The 14,662-nt window shown below is 43.3% G+C and overlaps 1 protein-coding gene across 1 annotated transcript in view; it reads left to right on the top strand.

Moving 5' to 3' along the window:
• rims2b (regulating synaptic membrane exocytosis 2b) overlaps positions 1-14,662 on the top strand; it is a 68,678-nt gene that overhangs the window by 40,973 nt on the left and 13,043 nt on the right. Inside the window, exons 18-32 of the mRNA XM_060897201.1 lie at positions 216-351; positions 461-544; positions 1,644-1,715; positions 2,528-2,626; positions 3,737-3,796; positions 4,766-4,840; positions 5,900-5,944; positions 6,078-6,134; positions 6,460-6,639; positions 8,030-8,139; positions 8,400-8,432; positions 8,998-9,084; positions 9,418-9,447; positions 9,975-10,109; positions 10,309-10,356. Coding sequence (XP_060753184.1) covers positions 216-351; positions 461-544; positions 1,644-1,715; positions 2,528-2,626; positions 3,737-3,796; positions 4,766-4,840; positions 5,900-5,944; positions 6,078-6,134; positions 6,460-6,639; positions 8,030-8,139; positions 8,400-8,432; positions 8,998-9,084; positions 9,418-9,447; positions 9,975-10,109; positions 10,309-10,356 — 1,251 coding nt within the window. The remainder of the gene's footprint in view (positions 1-215; positions 352-460; positions 545-1,643; positions 1,716-2,527; positions 2,627-3,736; positions 3,797-4,765; positions 4,841-5,899; positions 5,945-6,077; positions 6,135-6,459; positions 6,640-8,029; positions 8,140-8,399; positions 8,433-8,997; positions 9,085-9,417; positions 9,448-9,974; positions 10,110-10,308; positions 10,357-14,662) is intronic.

Here is a 14,662-nt window from a genome sequence, read left to right as displayed (position 1 = left end):
CCTTTTAAACTCTCTTTGTACTGCTGCATGCAGGTGTGTTGAGTGTCAGGTGACATATTGCTAGTGGTGATTAGTAATTCATTAATAATTGATATTAACATTAATCCTGTGTGTTCCTTCATGTCCTGGTTTTGAGCTTTAAGTTAATCAACCATGATTTGTTCTTGGCTGTTGGATATTTTATGACTAGTATAATTTGAATAATATTTTCTCAGATTACCGGCACAATGGTAGAAAGTTCCAGAGCTCTACTCTGTCCGTTCCCGAGCAGGTCATGTCGTCCAATCATCGCTCTCGATCAGACGTGATGCGCAATCGCTCTCGTTCTCCCAGCGTTCCTCCTCCTCACAGGTAGAGAGCGCTTCCTTACACGGCAGATAAAAACAGTTAAACACACACACACACACACACGTCTGGCTTCATGCTACACCTTCTGTCTTCCGTCTTCATTCCTTCGCAGTCGGAGTTTAGATCACGGCGTGAGAGGACCAGCGCATTACGGACACCGAAATCGACTCTCTGAAGACCAGTATTCACCTGATAGGTATGTTTTCAGCAAGGTTTTAGATGTCGTTTCTTTGGGCACCATATGAATATTCACTAAGGAACACTACAGGAGGTGGACAAAATAACCCAAACACTAAATAATAAGGAGGTAGGAAATAAAATACAGGTACATTTACTCTCAAAAAGTCATGTCAAACATCATGGACTAACAGAATGAGTAAGATGGAGAAATGGGTGCAAGCGAAAGCATCTGAACTCTTCCCTTCTGTTCAGCTTCACTATTCTCTTCTCAGAAGGTTTTCCACTAGATGTTGGATTGTGTCTGTGTGGATTTGTGTTCATTCGGTTACAAGAGCATCAGTGAGATCAGACTCTGATGTTGGGATGTCGATTGGTTGGGATGTCGACCGGTTCCAGTTCATCCCAGAGGTGTTCAGTGGTGTTGAGTCAGAGTCAGGGCTCAGTGCAGGACAGACTAGTTCTTCACTCCAACCTTCATGTCTTCATGGAGCTCAGGGACTTTGTCGTGCTGGAACAGGATTTGGGCCTCATTGTACCAGTAAAGGGAATACAATGAGAATTGAGACTGTTGTGTGCTTCTAAATTCGGGTGTATATTTCGGTGTGTTTACATTATTTTGTCCAGCCCTGAATGATGTAGGGGACAGAAACAGGAACTCAAGAATATAGGGATCTGATTTTGTTGTTGTCATGGTAACAGGTCACATGTTTCGCAAGTCTAATGCCTTCACTCATAGACCTGGATTAGATTTGGTGAGTTCTTAACATTAAGCCTACTTCCTGTTTTCAGTCGTGTTGAGAAAAATGAAATGATTTAAACTCTTAATCTTACACTGAGTTAAAGGTTATATCTGGAGCTTGAAGACCACCTTCAGGATGAATTCGAAAATGATTTGAGGAACTGAAATGTTCCAACAACACAACAGTGCTGCTGAATCAACCAACAAAACCATTTAGTTTAAATTGGTGACAATCATGTGACATCTCGGTTTCATCTCTTCCTCCCTCGTTTACTTCATTCATCTGTCTGTCTGTCGTTGCTCGAGATCTCTCTGTCTCTGTCCCGAGTTTGTTCTTCACTCTGTTCATCTCTTCTCTTTTTCTCTGCGACCACAGAACCTCAGTCTCTCACCCTCATCAAATCCGACCCAGATATCACACCATCGATACGCCGTTCCAGGACCACAGGTACAGTGTAGTTACACCGACAGGTTGGATAGCGGCAGTGCCCCTCCCTCTCACCTGCTTTTAGATGACTGACAGCTTGTTGATAGGAAGTAACACTGAAAGTACCATGTATTGGGAATGGGGTTATGAAGGTATTAAAAGCACACCTGGGTTTTGAAGGACCAGCTGACCGACATCCACGAGTTATAATTATGTCTGTAAAAAAATAATGATAAAATCAAGCAATTAAAAATAAGGATACGGTCAGAATCGTGTGGAACGGAGACACTCCTCGGTTTTATTCGGAGTCCGTCCCTGCATCTGAAGAGAAGACGTAACATTTGAAAATTAAAAAAAAAACAAACTCTGAAAAGCGAATAATTAAATAAATAAATAAATAAATAAATAATAAAAGGTATTTTAAAAGGTATAAGTACGCGCTTGCTGCCTTTACATTTCTATCTCAGACGGTTACAATTTGTTTTTACTTTTTAAAACAAACTTCTAGTAATTAAAGATTATATTGAGTAAGAAAAAAAAAATCACGACAGAGCGATGTTAGATTTTATACATATAAGTCATGAGGACAAGTAAATATGATAGCCCCGCCTCTAACTCCGCCCACAGCCTGATTCTTCAGAACTAACTTCTTAAAGGAAGCCAGAATTTTTTTTCCAAACGTTTTGGCAGAAAAAAAATCCTTAATCCCGTCCTTTGTGTGTGTAATTCGAAGCAGCTGACTCTGTTCTGGTGTGTGTGTGTGTGTGTGTGTGTGTGTGTGTGTGTGTGTGTGTGTGTGTGTGTGTGTGTGTGTGTGTGTGTGACCCCTGCAGTCTCATGTACCCTCTCTATCGGGAAGACGCTCTGAAGCTGTTGCGCTCCACTAAGCTGTCCCGAACCCACTCGGACAGGGCTTATGATAGTGCGCAGAGGTAGATAAACCCCTGTGGTTCTGTCTCTCAGTGTTTCTTGATAGATGTGTTGATTAGATTAGCCTGTGCTGCCTGTTTAGACCGTGTCAGATGTTGAGAGTAGAGATCTTTTTACTGGGTGAGGAGGAAACAGTGTGTGATCCTAAAGGTCCAGCGAGTATGATGTGTTTGAATTCTTGAGAAGAAGTGAAAATGGCTTCAGAATTCAACCTTCAATAAACACTTAGTTCCTGTTATCGTATCCATTATAGCAGCAGCCGTTATCAGTTCCCTCGCCGGCTTCTCTTTATTCTCTTTAGATGTTAATCAGAGTTACAGAGAGAATGCAAAGAAGTGTAAACTCCTCTGTCCTGAAGATGTCAGGAAACCTTCAGGAGACTCCTTCGGTACTCCTGACTGAAAGCTCTACCAACTTTACACCACCGACACTTACACAGGAATTTTCAACCTGTGTGCACCACACGAACGAGCCGTTACCATAGCAACGATAACGTATAACACTGCGCTACAGTCAGAGCTGCTGTTACAGAAAACTGAACCAAATTCAACAGCACTGTGGGACGCTTACTGAAGAATTCACAGTCTGTTTAATTTCTAAATTATATTTATGACAACAAGCAAAACAATCCCTTGTAATATATTTATTTATTAACTACAATAAGCTTTCACCGTGACAGATAACCAAAGCTTGAACCTTTAGTTCTATGTCTTGCTTCCTGGACTTTTAAATGAAAATCTACAGCTTAGCGCTGGCTTTTATTCTCACTCAGTAACACTTCAGGAGAAGTAATAGTTGTTGTGTGGAGTTGTTGACTTCTGATGTCGATACCAGACTAGATTAGACGCTCCTTAGCTCCGCCCCAGAGCTGCGTTTCTTCAGCATCAGGGTATTGATCACTTGTGACTTGTGGTGCTTTCACTTAGAAAATACACAAACCTCGTTCTCTGAGATTCACTGAATTAACTGTTAGATTGATCTTTTGCTGTGGCGTGTCTCAGTTTTGTCCTTTAAAAGCTTCCCTTTAGAATTTCGGAGCCCGTTGTTCTACAGTAGCAGCAGCAGTGTGTAGATTTGTCTGACTGTGTGTGTGTGTGTTGTTTTCTGGTCAGGAGGATGAGGCGTGATAGGCGACTGTCAGTCTACAGCGACTCATATGAATCTCCCGAGAGGTAAAACAGTAGAATTTTTTGAGGAAAAAAACCTAGTGTTGCTTCTATTCCCTCTGCTCGACTTTGTGGCTTTAACCACAGTCCCTAAAGTTTGTTTAGAGACTAAATGTGACATTAACTAGTTTGGTTTACAGGTTTAACCAGGAACAGACATCCTAGCAGCAGGACGTGTTACGTTCTATAATTTAGCTCCAGTGCCAAAAATCAAGCTAGTTAACTATGTAACTAAAGCTAGTTAGGAAATGTGTCATGTTTTCTGTCAGCTACATACGTTTTTTATGGGGAAAGACTTATTAAAACAGTTTTAAGACCAGAACTGGGGGTAAAATAGTGTGTAAATAAACATACTGCTAAACCAAAAGCCCCAGTTCTGTCTGTTTTGGGAAAGACGTTAGCTTTAGCATTAGCTTTTAGCTGGTCAGCTTATATTCCACTATTAGCTCATGTTGTAGAGAGAAAGTTTTCTTCCTTCAGTGTTCAATTGAATAAATTCTCCAGAGGGGGAAAGAAAGCTGCGGTTTATTGTACAGATTGTAAAGGATGTGCGGCTTCTTCCTTTCCTTCTTGCAGCCATTTCCCAAGCTGTGGTTCTGTTAATACTGTTCTGTTATTGCCTGTTTATGACTTCATAACTCCTTCTGAGACGCTAACCGCTAAACTAACCGATTGTGCTCGCGTCTCTACGATGTTTATTCATACGGTTTATTTATTTATTCACCTATTAATAAAACCTCCTCATGCCGGTCTCACCGTTAAAGCCGGAGGTTCTCCTTGAGACGGCAGGTGACCGTGACCTCATGCTCAGAAGGTGTTATGAAGATCAGTACTGGTTTTTTTAACGTGCATTTTGTAGCTCGTCCTTAAGTCCGGCAGCTAAAATGCACTGGACTGCACGTTTATTCATTTATTCGTCCCTGTCTTCATTTCCTACCTTCATTTCATTCTCCTCTTCTCCTCCTCCACATTAAGACATTACAATGGTCCCGATCACGTTCCCACACCGTGGCCTAATCACCTCACGAACGGATCCTCTGAGGATTACAGGTAAGAATCCCACAAACTCCACATAGACTTCATCTGAGCTCAACTTCAACTCTTTTATTTTCCATCAACCATCAGTTCTGTTGCTGTACATCAGACGTGTCAAACTCATGAGACATTTTGTTGACCATCAGAAATTTTAACAGGTTTCCTAGAGCTCTTCTTCTGTCTCTTCTAATCTGATAAAACAAATCATATTACTGACAGCAGCTTGAGTCAAAACTCACTCTTCTGAACGTTTGGTGTAGATCGGAGTGTCGTCTGATCGCACGTTTCTGTAGAAGAGATTAGACATGATGAGTTAACTTGAAGCAGCTGACACGGTCAACATCAACCTCAAACCTTTGCTTCCTTTTAAACGTTTAAATAGGGAGCTGAATATAGAGCGGAATCTTGAATATTAAATCCAAACATTTAAATAAATAAAAATTCTCAAATTTGCATTGTCATAAAATACTTTTACAACCTGGAAGAAATAAACGAATCTTAAATAACATTGAAATGATCACAATAAACCACATCTGAAGTGAAAATATCTTTAAATATAGTTGCATTTCATTCTTTAAGAGTCTTTTTTCTCCTTTTATTTGTAACAGGCTCAGTTATCAGTTACCCCATAAACAGCAAATTGTTCATGTCTGTACTTTTACTGCCCCCTAGTGGAGTAACACAGCTCTTTATTCACACAATTACATTTATCTCAGCTTCACATAATGGTTATAAGGACACACGTGCGTTACATTTACATTTACAGCATTTAGCAGAGGCCTTTATCCAGAGCGACTTACATTTTATCTCATTCTTATACAACTGAGCAATTAAGGGTTAAGGGCCTTGCTCAGGGGCCCAGCTGTGGCAGCTTGGTGGACGTAGGATTCGAACTCACAACCTTCCGATTGGTCGTCCAACACCTTTACCACTAGGCTACCACATCCCACATCATTGTACATTGATGTTTGACACTTCTGCTTTACATCATCACAAATCTTTCTCTTTAACACCTTTAATCCATCTTCCCACCATTCTGTGAGATGTTAACACTGAGCTTGGTCTCTACATCAGGAACTGCCCCAAGATAGAAATTGAGCCTTCCACAGATGCAGAAAGGTATCCTAGCTAGCCGTTAGCATTTCGGCTAACGCGTTAGCGTAGCATCCGTTATTTCTTTCATGCAGTAGTACAGTTGAGCCGTGATTAAAGGACGTTAACAGGAGTGCTTTTTCTCCACATTGTGCTCCAGAGAGGATCATATACCGGAGTTCCCAGTTAGCCACGAGGCGTTTGAGGAGGATTTCAGGTAATCCAGTAGTGAACTAGACTAGCGTGTCAGTACAGATCACATAAAGACGCTTGTTTTTTTCCTTCACTTGGGTAAATAACTTTTCCCCTCTACAGGTGTTCTGAATTTTGTTTGCTAACACAAAATCCTCTTCTTTCATATATTTCGGGATCATTTTTCAGTTTTGCCTGTTGTTATTTTCCTGGTCGCGGTGACGCAACGCCGCAGCTTCCACGTGTACTTCCTGTCATCGTTGTTTTTACAGCTGCATGGGGTTTGTGTTAAAAGCTCCAGGGTTTTCCTTCGTGCCATAAGCAGCCATGTTTGATGACCGTTTCCGCAGGTACGCTCACGCCACACTGGACAGACATTACAGGTCGAGGTCAGCCGACCAGCGGCCGATGATGGAGAGACACTTCTACACACGCTCGCGCTCGTCTGAGCGTCCTGAACCGTCCTACATGAGGTCCATGCCGTCTTTACCCTCCAGGAGATCCGCCCCTCCCTCTCCTGCCTTAACGAGGTGATCCTGACCAATCACGGCGACTAACTCCTAACCATGCCCCGCCCACTTTATTTATTTATTATTGTTTCCAGCGTGTTGTTGTTTGGCTTTTTGTTTACCTGTAGACTAGATACCGTGATGCTGATTGTTTCCAGACTAACGTCTGTTTTTGTTTCGTTTTTAAAGACACACTACTTATATTCTCTCTGGATATAATGGTGTGAACCTGGCATCCTGTGTTTTGCTTTTTTTTCTATGTTAATTTGAATGTACTAACATTATCATTTGTTGTTGAACAGCATCCCGTTTTCGTTTTCCGGCCCATCGGCTGCGTTAAGATTGTAAAGGATGTGCGGCTTCTTCCTTTCCTCCTTGCAGCCATTTCCCAAGCTGTGGTTCTGTTAATACTGTTCTGTTATTACCTGTTTATGACTTCATAACTCCTTCTGAGACGCTATAAACTAACCGATTGTGCTCGCGTCCCTATGATGTTTATTCATACGGTTTATTTATTTATTCACCTATTAATAAAACCTCCTCATGCCGGTCTCACCGTTAAAGCCGGAGGTTCTCCTTGAGATGGCAGGTGACCGTGACCTCATGCTCAGAAGGTGTTATGAAGATCAGTTCTGTTTTTTTTAATGTGCATTTTGTAGCTCGTCCTTAAGTTCGGCAGCTAAAATGCACTGGATTGCACCATATTCCCCTCTGAGACTGCATGCACTGATATGGTCAGATATGTAGAAGTGTTCGCTACACTGTGGTGTTACTCGATCTCACTTCAATTATTATTTTTTTCCCAGTGTTTTATTTTGCCAAATGACAAATACTTTTCACAAAAAACCACTGCAATCAACTAGCAGGTAAAACATCTTAAATGTCGGGAAATCTTTCAAATATCCGAGCGAATCTTATGCGATTATTATTAAATTATTTAAAAGGAAAAGATTTTCATAAAATGAGAGTATTACGTCTAGATCGGTGTTAAATGATAGAAATATCGGACGGACGTGCCGTTCATTAAGGTGTGTGTACTTGCTAAGATATTTTTTGCAGTGTGATTCTTAACGTTATTAATATATTTGAACGAAATCTTCAACTAATCAACACGATCATTTCATTTGTGCCAAAACTGACTGATTTTTCTACACGATAAACAGTTGTGTTAAATGTTTTTAATGGAATATAATCGATACGTTGCTGTATACGGTGTAAATCATTTTGTTTTTAAATGTTTTCTGCTTTTCACTGAAATTTGATTTTGTACATTTATGTATTTTTTTCCGAGCGTGGTCTTTCGGCCTCGGCCGCTGTGCCGCTGTGGTTTGTGTGAAATCTGAGCTCTTCTCTGTTATAAGCGCTCGCTCTTGTTTCAATAACGTTAGTAAAACTCTTGTTTGTGCTTTAGGGCGAACCCTCGGGCCGGATCGGTCCAAACGAGTCCCTCAAGCACGCCGGTGTTAGCTCGAAGAGGTCGTCAGTTACCGCAGGTTCCTCCGAAGGGCTCCATGGACAGGAGTGAGTAACCTCGCTAATCAACGTGCTACCTGCTGATTTACATTAGCACACGTTTACATTTTCTCACAATCCCGTGCCTCAGAGTCGCTCTGCTGACCTGCTCTCGAGCTACAAGAAATAAATCCATTAACTCAGTATCAGGGTTTGTTTAAGGAGAGTTAAGATGTAAGTGACACAGCCTCTGAGACGCAGCGGTGTGTACAGTAGACGTGAGCGATGTGTTACTGTAGTGTTTTATTCTTCACTCCGTCTTTTCCCAGATGGAGGAGAGGGCGTGGCAGAGCCGTACGAAGGTGTGTAGTGTGTAAATCTGTGTGTGTCTGTCTGCCCCCCTCAGTTACACAGGCCTATAGAGCCGAGCCCCAGTGCTGTCTTCATTGTAGAGTCTTTTCTGTCTGTTACTAACTGATCCTTCACTGTTTCTGTGTTGGTTCTGTTTGGTCCTGAAATCACTCTGGAAAAAAAAGAGAACAAGGTGTGAAAGTGAGATAGAGGAAGTTAAAAAAAATGAAGAAAGAAACAAAGAAAGAAATGAAGATTAAAAAAAAACAACAACAAAAAAACACGGAGAAAGAGACAAAAGTAGAGTTTAAGTAGAAAAGGAGAGGAATAGAAGGAAAATGGGAAAAGGAAGAGGAGAAGGAAAAGTAGGCAGGCTTTATAATCAAAGATGCTGATTGGTCACCAAGTGGCTGTTGAAATCTTTTTATTAAATAATTATATTAGTCTGTAGTCTGTGTGTGTGTGTGTGTGTGTGTGTGTGTGTGTGTGTGTGTGTGTGTGCACTTGTTGCTTGTGAGTTGATTAACCATCAGATTTCGACGCTCTTCTTTTCTGATCTCTGTGATTGGTGCAAAGCCTCTGTCTGTGAAGATGTAGCAACACCTGTGACTCCGCCCCTTGTGCAGTCTCCTGCCCCGCCCCCAGTAACACAAACAACGCCTGGTAAACCATTATAGGAAATAAAGATGTAGTGTAGACAATCAGGTGTTGTGTTTGTTGAGTTGTTGAACATTTGAACCACAGCACACTAGTCCAGTTTAGGGTCATAGGTCATGCTAGTCACTAACCTTTAGCATGGGGTAGTGTGTTGAGCTTTTATACGGTATAGAGTTGAATAGAAAGTGCCCCCTAGAGCACACGATAGTTCAACCTGTAGTGAATAACTAACTATTAGTGTCTATATGGTTTCTGTTTATTTCTCCCTCAGTCCTGTCACCTTCACACATCTAATTTTATTCTCTTTTCTGCATCCCGTCTTCTCATTAATGTGTGAAGTGCCTTCGTCCTTCACATACACCACAGCTGGTAATGACTGTTTACAGTAGTCTTATGTGTGTAGTGAGATCTGATGTATTAGACTCACACAAGTTTGTTCACACTCAAACTTGTGACCCAGTGAGTTGTAGTTAGTGCTTTCTGTCTCATATATACAGACTGTGTAGATTGTGTATCTTTTCCTGTATCTCAGGGAAGATCAGCGTGTCTGTAACTTACCCCTGAAATCAATCAGTGAGCAGAAAATTAGTTAAATTCACTATGAAGTTTTTCTATTAGATTCATGTAGATTTTACAAACGAGAAAAAAAGCAGCCAGAAATGTATCAAAAACTGTAAAATATAAAAATAGATTTTACCAAGAAATAAAAAAAAAAAAGTTTTTCCTAAATTTTAAAATCAACCATAAAAGTTAACTAAAAAGTTTTTATTCTTGCTTTGAAATTTGCTTTGATGAGAAAATTGCAGTAGAACATTTTCCTCCATCTGTTTTTTTCTTCATTGCGGTTTCCATTGTTTTTTGTCAATATGTTTCCATCATCACTTTCATCACCAAAGCTCATTTGGGGGCGGAGCCTCCAGCCCCAGCACCTCCCCCTGAACCAGACCCCGCCCCTTCATTGTCTCTTGAACCTGTTGTTTCACTTCCATCAGGATCAGCTCCGCCTCCAGCTCCGCCTCCTTCAGTGCCAGGTGTGTCACGAGTGAATGATTTACATCCAGGAGGTTTTTCCCTGGAAATTCTGGAAGTGTGTGAAAATAGACACTTTAAACAGGAGATGAGATAAAAGTTGATACTTTTAGTGAGTGTGATACAGAGTGATGAGTTAAAGAGTGATATTTTAATGTGTGTGTGTGTGTGTGTGTGTGTGTGTGTTCTCATCATGTTAAGAAATTGAGGAAAAGCCTGTGGCTCCCCCTCCTGTCAACGGGCGGAAAGGCAAGTGCAAGTGTGTGCGTGCATGTGTGTGCAGGTGTCTGTGTGCATGTGTGTGTGTCTGTGTGTGTGTCTGTGTGCGTGTGTGCCAGTGTGCCTGCGTGTGTCTATGTGCATGTGTGCGTGTGTGTGTCTGTGCGTGTGTGTCTGTGCCAGTGTGTGTCTGTGTGCTTGTGTGCCAGTGTGCGTGCGTGTGTCTGTGTGCGTGTGTGTGGGTGTCTGTGTGCATGTGTGCGTGTGTCTGTGTGCGTGTGTGTGTGTCTGTGCCAGTGTGTGTCTGTGTGCGTGCGTGTGTCTGTGTGCGTGTGTGTGGGTGTCTGTGTGCATGTGTGCGTGTGTCTGTGTGCGTGTGTCTGTGCCAGTGTGTGTCTGTGTGCGTGTGTGCCAGTGTGCGTGCGTGTGTCTGTGTGCATGTGTGTGTCTATGCGTGTGTGTCTGTGCCAGTGTGTGTCTGTGTGTGTGTGCCAGTGTGCGTGCGTGTGTCTGTGTGCATGTGTGTGTGTGTGTGTGTGATTGTGTGTGCGTGTGTGTGTGATAGACTAGACTCACATATTGTATTCCTCTTGCTGTCCCAGCTGAAGTTCACTTTAAAGGTTGCATGAATTTAAATTTAAACCACACACACAGTCACAGAACACGGTGCTTTTTAAGATGAAGCTTTTTCCTCTCCAGCATGTTCTCCTGTAGAGAACTCCAAAACTCCACCCTCTTACCCCCGGGAGAGCGTGAGTGAATAACCCACGGCTCTGTGCGAGAGTATAACCCACGGCTCTGTGCGAGAGTATAACCCACGGCTCTGAGCGAGTGTATAACCCACGGCTCTGAGCGAGTGTATAACCCACGGCTCTGAGCGAGTGTATAACCCACGGCTCTGAGCGAGTGTATAACCCACGGCTCTGTGCGAGTGTATAACCCACGGCTCTGAGCGAGTGTATAACCCACACCTCGAGCGAGTGTATAACCCACGGCTCTGAGCGAGTGTATAACCCACACCTCGAGCGAGTGTATAACCCACGGCTCTGAGCGAGTGTATAACCCACGGCTGAGTGCGAGAGTATAACCCACGGCTCTGAGCGAGTGTATAACCCACACCTCGAGCGAGTGTATAACCCACGGCTCTGAGCGAGTGTATAACCCACGGCTGAGTGCGAGAGTATAACCCACGGCTGAGTGCGAGAGTATAACCCACGGCTCTGAGCGAGTGTATAACCCACATCTCGAGCGAGTGTATAACCCACACCTCGAGCGAGTGTATAACCCACGGCTCTGAGCGAGTGTATAAGCCACGGCTCTGTGCGAGAGTATAACCCACGGCTATAGTCTGTCTAACACACGCTAACACTAAAGTCCTCTGTTCTTTCTTTCACGTCTCGGTGTCATGACGTCAGAGGTGACGTGGGAGGACCAGCAGAAGAAAGTCACTGGTATGAAGTGCATTATGGCCCCTGCGGTGTGACCTTTGACCCTAAGGGGTTAACTTTAGCATGTGTAGTGCTGTGTGTTTGCTTTTCTGTAGTTTTATTCTCTCTCTGATCTCCAGCGAATCTTTCGGCTTTGTGACACACGATGACCTCAGTTAAAAAAAGCAATTCCATATTTCTGTCTCTCTGTTATTCTTTAGAAAGATTCCCTCTCATTTTTCTGTCCTCTCATTTTTCTGTCCTCTCTTTCCACTCATCTTATTTTCCTCTGAGTCTCTCCTTTTCTTTTTTTACTTCCTGATTTCTTGTCTTTCATTCCCTCAGTTTCTTGCTTTCTTTCATTCTTTACTGTTATTCCATTTCTCATCATTATCTTTTTTCTTTTTCTCTCATTCTCTTTTCATATTTGTTCTTTTCTGTTTTTTTATTCTCTGTACATCTCTTTCTATTTTCTCTCCTTCCCTACTCGTGCACTCCCTCGCACTGTCTGCCTCTCTGATCTTTCTGTTGTTTAACTCACTCACTTTTTATGTTTTTTTTCCTTTCTTTCACTTTCAAGCTCTCTCTCTCTCTCTCTCTCTCTCTCTCTCTAGCTCAGAGAAGGGGGTTGGGATTATTTATTTATAAGCAACAAGTCGAAAAAAATAAATAAATGGAAGTTAATAGCCACCAATTAGCATTGTACAAGTAGCAACATGCTAATTTGAAACTTTCCACTATTACATATAGTTAGCAATAGTAGCCTTTTAGCCTCTTTAATAATTGATCATTAAATTGTACAGGAGAGAAAGACAGGGCGCACACACACACACACACACACACAGTAGCCTTCTGTTGTAGAGGAGTGTGTTAGTAAACAGTAGCAATGTGTGTAGAGAGTGTGTGTGTGTGTGTGTGTGTGTGTGAAATGATTTTCTCTGAAACAGACATGTGGCAATAAATTTTAACGTGTTTAATTAAATGACGTTTAAATTGTGTTATATTTCAGTTGTGTGTTAGCTACATAACATATTTACTGACACACAACCTGTTTGCATAAGACTAGCGTTAGTTAGCGGCAACTAGACATGACAACACACAGTCACACAACTAATTTGCTTTCAGAAGTGTGTCATTATTTTATTCAGATTTAAAAGTTGTAGAGTAGCTAATTGCTATGTAGCTACTTTTTCCTAAGTGTACAAGAACAACAGCTAGCTGCCTAACGAGTCACTGGCTGGTGAGTCACTGGCTAACGAGTCGCTGGCTGGTGAGTCGCTGGCTAACGAGTCGCTGGCTGGTGAGTCGCTGGCTGGTGAGTCGCTGGCTAACGAGTCGCTGGCTAACGAGTCGCTGGCTGGTGAGTCGCTGCCTAACGAGTCGCTGGCTGGTGAGTCGCTGGCTAACGAGTCGCTGGCTGGTGAGTCGCTGGCTAACGAGTCGCTGGCTGGTGAGTCGCTGGCTAACGAGTCGCTGGCTGGTGAGTCGCTGGCTAACGAGTCGCTGGCTGGTGAGTCGCTGGCTAACGAGTCGCTGGCTAACGAGTCGCTGGCTGGTGAGTCGCTGCCTAACGAGTCGCTGGCTGGTGAGTCGCTGGCTAACGAGTCGCTGGCTGGTGAGTCGCTGGCTAACGAGTCGCTGGCTGGTGAGTCACTGGCTAACGAGTCGCTGGCTGGTGAGTCGCTGGCTAAGGTGTAGCTGGCTGGTGAGTCGCTGGCTAATGAGTCGCTGGTGAGTCACTGGCTGGTGAGTCACTGGCTGGTGAGTCGCTGGCTGGTGAGTCGCTGGCTGGTGAGTCGCTGGCTAATGAGTCGCTGGCTGGTGAGTCGCTGGCTAACGAGTCGCTGGCTGGTGAGTCACTGGCTAACGAGTCGCTGTAAGCTAACATGCGGTGTGTTAGTAGTGATGATATCCAGTGTGATATTAAAGGAGATTCCAGTGGGTTCAGTGTGAGGTTAGCGTGAGAGAGCTGATGATAAAACATTAGCTGATGATGGAATATCTGCACATGTCTAAGTGATATGAGTGTGTGTGTCTGACCTGTGTAGTGGAGTGTGTGTTCTACTTAAAAACGTGATGATTTTGCCTCTATTCTGCATTGGCTCCTCCCCCTCGTCCCGCCCCGGGGCAGTGGAGACGGTCACAGAGAACGGAGACGCAGGTAACTGACACAGTAACTGACAGCAGCTCCAGTGTTTGTGACACTGATGATGTCACTGCGGTTTGTTCGCTTTAACACACCTGAGGGAGAAAGAAACACTTTCATCTTTTATCCCTCAGTGTCTTCTGTACTGGGATTATTTTTAACCCCAACAATTTACTTAATGTTTATTAGAGATCTGGTTAATAATGTAAACTCTCTCTCTTGTCTCTCTCACTCTTCTCTCTCTCTGTCTCTCTCTCTCTCTCTCTCTCTCTCTCTCTCTCTCTCTCTCTCTCTCTCTCTCTCTCTCTCTCTCTCTCTTGTCTCTCAGTCTCCCTCTCTCTCTCTCTCTCTCTCTCTCTCTCTCTCTCTCTTGTCTCTCAGTCTCCCTCTCTCTCTCACTCTCTCTCTCTCTCTCACTCTCTCTGTCTCTCCCTCTCTCTCTCTCTCTCTCTCTTGTCTCTCAGTCTCCCCCTCTCTCTCTCTCTCTCTCTCTCTCTCTCTCTCTCTCTCTCTCTCTCTCTCTCTCTCTCTCTCTGTGTCTCTCCCTCTCTCTCTTGTCTCTCTCAGTCTCCCTGTCTCTCCCTCTCTCTCCCCCCCCGCCCCCCTCCCCCCCTCTCTCTCTGTCTCTCTTTGTCTCTTTGTCTCTCTCTCTCTCTCTCTCTCTCTCTCTCTCTCTCTCTCTCTTTGTCTCTCTCACTCTCTCTGTCTCTCCCTCTCTCTCTCTCTCTCTCTCTCTCTCTCTTGTCTCTCAGTCTCCCTCTCT

This window comes from Tachysurus vachellii, chromosome 21 (genome assembly GCF_030014155.1).
Source record: "Tachysurus vachellii isolate PV-2020 chromosome 21, HZAU_Pvac_v1, whole genome shotgun sequence".
NCBI lineage: Eukaryota > Metazoa > Chordata > Actinopteri > Siluriformes > Bagridae > Tachysurus > Tachysurus vachellii.
Note: the sequence above shows the minus strand (reverse complement) of the source record. Positions and strands in the feature narration are given on the sequence as shown.